Source organism: Protomyctophum bolini, assembly GCF_963924005.1.
Source record: "Protomyctophum bolini genome assembly, chromosome: 20".
In the NCBI taxonomy this organism is placed as follows: Eukaryota; Metazoa; Chordata; class Actinopteri; order Myctophiformes; family Myctophidae; genus Protomyctophum; species Protomyctophum bolini.
The window spans coordinates 20744609-20748786 of NC_137881.1; the positions used below are offsets into that span (position 1 = coordinate 20744609).

The following is a 4178-nucleotide window of genomic DNA, read 5'->3' on the forward strand; positions in this document are numbered from 1 at the left end:
CATATTTTAACTTTTTGTGTTTTTATTTAAATTATTATTATAATTATTTTTTTGTCTTTTTTTTCAGATCAAAAGTAGCAGATCTGCGAGATTGAAACACGTACGGCACAAAGCTTTTTCGTAAAATAATTGCTATTTGAAATTTTTAACATTGAACAGGTGGCATGTCTGCAATCTAAGTTAGCGTTTGTTTCTGGCCTATGCCACATTTCTTATTTCGTAACAAGATGATACTGAGGCAGATTTAGACTCGGCATTCAAAAATGTAATGTTTTCCCGTGGCAGATGTACACATCTGTTTGCGATATTTCATGCTGAAAAGCACTAATTTAACTGAATTTTACACTCTCTGAGCAAAATGAAATGGACAATCCACATAGCAAATTAAGTATCAGTGCACACGTATTCCCCAAATAAAGTCTTATACTATACTAAATAATACTGTACGCCCAATGTAATTTTGCAGAACAAAAATAGCCGAACGTTCTGCAAAACGGGAAGATCTACAAGCTCACAATGCATCACAGAGTGACGTGTTGTGAGTTTGTAGCTAATTCGGTGTAGAGGGAACAAAGGTTCTGGTGTTCACTAAGGGGTCCTTGAGAAGATTTCAGGGGGTCCCCATGCAGCTAAATGAGTTAAAGCATAAAAATGTGACCACTATAAAACCTCGTAGGGGGTACCTGGTACAAAGTATTTTCAGCTGGGCGTCCACGGCCAACTACATAACATGCAGTAGGCTAATAATAGCCCTACACAAGTATAATCATAGAACGTTTGAGAACCACCACTTTCGTCTGTGCTGTGACTGCAGTGGCACTGTCCATCATGTGTCTGTTTGTTACCAACATCATAAATGGCATATTATTTGTCAGTTTAGGCCGATTTGACAAACGACATGCCTCAGTTAGTTACTTTTTCCCCCTTTTTTTCATTTTTTTTCCCTTTTTCTTTTTTACACACAATTATGATAGAACTTTGTTTGAACATATCAGTCAGCCAATTAGTGGTCTTAAACGGTGCTCTGTCATTTCTCGGCTGTCCCGCGGGACGCATTAAAGTGAATAAACTGCTCTGTAAAACACGAGTGAAGTAGCAAAGCAACGACAGAACGAGCCTTGTCTGGAGAATGTATTGTCTATTTCTTTGGGAAGGTCAGACCTGTCCCGTTTGCTTTCCATCCGTCTCCCTTTAATAGGCCGGGAAAAAGAGAATGACACTACATCTATTACAAAGTCTGCAACAAAGAGAGGAGGAGAAAAAAACCATAGCGTCATGTCACCCGAGACGGTAAACAGATTTTTGATGAGGCTAATGATCAACTGTCCTGCTGAATTATTATAATTATGCCATTTCAGGGCTGAACTTGATTGCTCTCTATACTTTCTTTGCAGAGATAAAACGTCTCGTCTAGGGTATTCCCCTGTGTCTTATATAGAGAACAGTTCCATACCAAACATCAGGGTGCTCCATTAGTGCTCCACGTACTGCAGGATCCTTCATATATGGAAGCAACGCATGCAGTTTAATCCCAAGGTATCTTTCAGGTTTATGAATAACGAGACCAAAAGGCAGAAGGCGCTGCGGGAAAGCTGTAGCTTCCCCGGCAACCAGGTTCATGAACGACTGACACCGACTTGGGTCTTGGGTCTCGGGACTCTGACAGTGAAAATGACGGGTCCATTAAAGATGGAGTGCCGTGATCTTTGTACTTTTTCCAATTTTTCATGTGTTTAAGAAGTGACATTACTTCAATTAGACCCCATGGTGTGGTTATTATGTGCAATGATGGTGTGGCTTCAGTTCAGGTGGATCACCACCCATCACCACCCACCAGGCAAACCAGGCCTACTTAACTGGTGGGCGTGCACACATATAAACGTCATTTAAACAAATACTGTAGCCTACAATTTTTTTTAGGTTGGAAAAAATCATGGCACTCCCTCTTTAAAAAGTATATGGATGGATATAAATAATTACCGGGTATGTCATCAGCCGGTCATCAAATTATTAGCTTAGGAATGTGACAAAAACTAAAACATCTTCATGAATGTAAGGTTTCAACGCATTTTGCTATAGTCTAAACTGGTCCCCGGGTAGAAGACTTAACTAAGAGTTAAGCAATTGAAATTGGGATTGACATTCAAAATTGTATATGCAGCCTTGCCCTCAATTGCCCACATACAAGTGAGCGGCACCCACAGCCACAACACTAAAGGGAGCGAGAACAACAATCCCGGTACCACCCACTTTCAAAACAAATAAATTCTCCTTCTACATCTACAGCACTGCCACCCAAGTGTGGAATGCCCTGAACCCCTCAGTAATCATCAACCCCAGGTTGAAGATTACACTTCTGGTGGAGCATACGCTGCTGGGTGGGCAACTTTCATTTAAATGAGTCAGTGGGGCTTATACCTGTGCCCGATATATATAATACAACTCTATGTTTGCAACAGCATGTATGGACATAAAACCGTTGCCTCACGGTGATTTGCGCTGATGGCAGCAATCTCCAAATATGGGGGGGAGTTCAGACCAGGATTACTGCATGTTTTTTGTGAGGGTACCTACCCTCTCAATAGAAGTCTATGTAGGAGAGCCGCCATTGGACTGGCCCCATGAAGTGAACGCAGTTTGCGTAACTGTATATATCTAAGGCTCTGGCAACGTCCTGCCTGATGTTTCCAGGTTATTGCGATGACAACGTGATGTGAACCAATGTCCAGTCCATATTTGGGCCTATCCGCATATATGCCTCAGACTGCTCGGCAACTACTTGAAAACCGCAACAACTAGAAAACTGCATGTACAGTAGTAGCAGTATAAATAGCATCTGCAAATGGAATTCCCGACACTAGTACAATTTTGTAGGCGTCAATCTGCGTGTTCACTGATACAATACAATGGAACAAGAATTTAGGGACATAGATTCGTCAGGACGATGGAAAGATCTCTACAATGAACTACGAAACCAGGCCAGTAAACATCCACACAGAGTGGCCAACCTTCCGCAGAACCGGAATTTGAACCGATACAAAGATGTCAGCCCATATGATCACAGTCGGGTAAAACTCGAACACTGTGACAATGACTACATCAATGCGAGTCTAGTCACGGTGGAGGAAGCTCAAAGAGCGTACATTCTAGCTCAGGGCCCTTTGAGGAACACGTGTGGGCACTTCTGGCTAATGATATGGGAACAGCGCTCCACAGCGGTCGTGATGCTCAATAAAGTCATCGAAAAGGATTCTGAAAAGTGCGCACAGTATTGGCCCGCCACAGAAGAGCAAGAGATGCCTTTCCCAGACACGGGGTTTGTCGTGAGGCTAGTTTCAGAGGAGGACATGTCCTGTTACACTACACGAGTGCTGGAACTACAAAACGCAAAGACGGGCGAGTCCAGGGAGATATACCACTTTCATTATACCACATGGCCTGACTTTGGCATCCCAGAATCCCCTGACGACTTCCTCAACTTCCTCTTTGCTGTGCGGGAGTCGGGCGCCTTAGGTACAGAACATGGGCCCTGTGTGGTGCACTGCAGTGCTGGGATTGGACGCTCGGGGACTCTCTCGTTGGTAGACACCTGCCTGGTTTTGGTGGACAAGAGGAAGGGCCTGTCGGCAGTCAACATCCAGAGAGTCCTACTGGACATGAGGGAGTATCGCATGGGCCTGATCCAAACCGCAGAGCAGCTCCGCTTCTCCTATATGGCCGTGATAGAGGGAGCCAGGTCTATCCTGAAAGACATCTCAACTCAGCAGAGCGAGGAGAGAGTGATGTTCCAAGACAGCATCAACAAGCCAAGATCCCTGGTGGAGGTGCATCACCACCACCACCACCACCAAGGCCCTACTTAGACAACAGGGGGCCTGAGCCTCCCTCTGGAGATGATCAGCCAGCCAGGGGCCCTGAGCCTCCCTCGGGTCTGCTGTGGAGCAGCCCAACACTAGCCAGACAATTTACAATTTAGGCATTTAGCAGACGCTCTTAATCCAGAGCGACTTACATTAAGCAAGAACAAAAGCATGGGAATACATCAAATAAAAACATTCATCATGAAACATGCGTAAGCTAAGAAAGTAACAGTGGAATATCTATATAATGAAATTTATACGTATAAACTTTACATATATACTACTATGCTATACATAATTATGTACTATGGCGTGCTA

The 4178-nt window shown here is 43.8% G+C and overlaps 1 protein-coding gene across 1 annotated transcript; it reads left to right on the forward strand.

The window, feature by feature from the left end:
- Positions 1–2906: 2906 nt before the first annotated feature.
- Positions 2907–3863, forward strand: LOC308335248 (tyrosine-protein phosphatase non-receptor type 1-like; the record flags this gene model as incomplete). Its single annotated transcript, XM_080792266.1, has 1 exon — positions 2907–3863. One exon carries the CDS (start codon positions 2907–2909, stop codon positions 3861–3863), a length of 957 nt encoding a protein of 318 aa, XP_080648392.1.
- Positions 3864–4178: the final 315 nt, after the last annotated feature.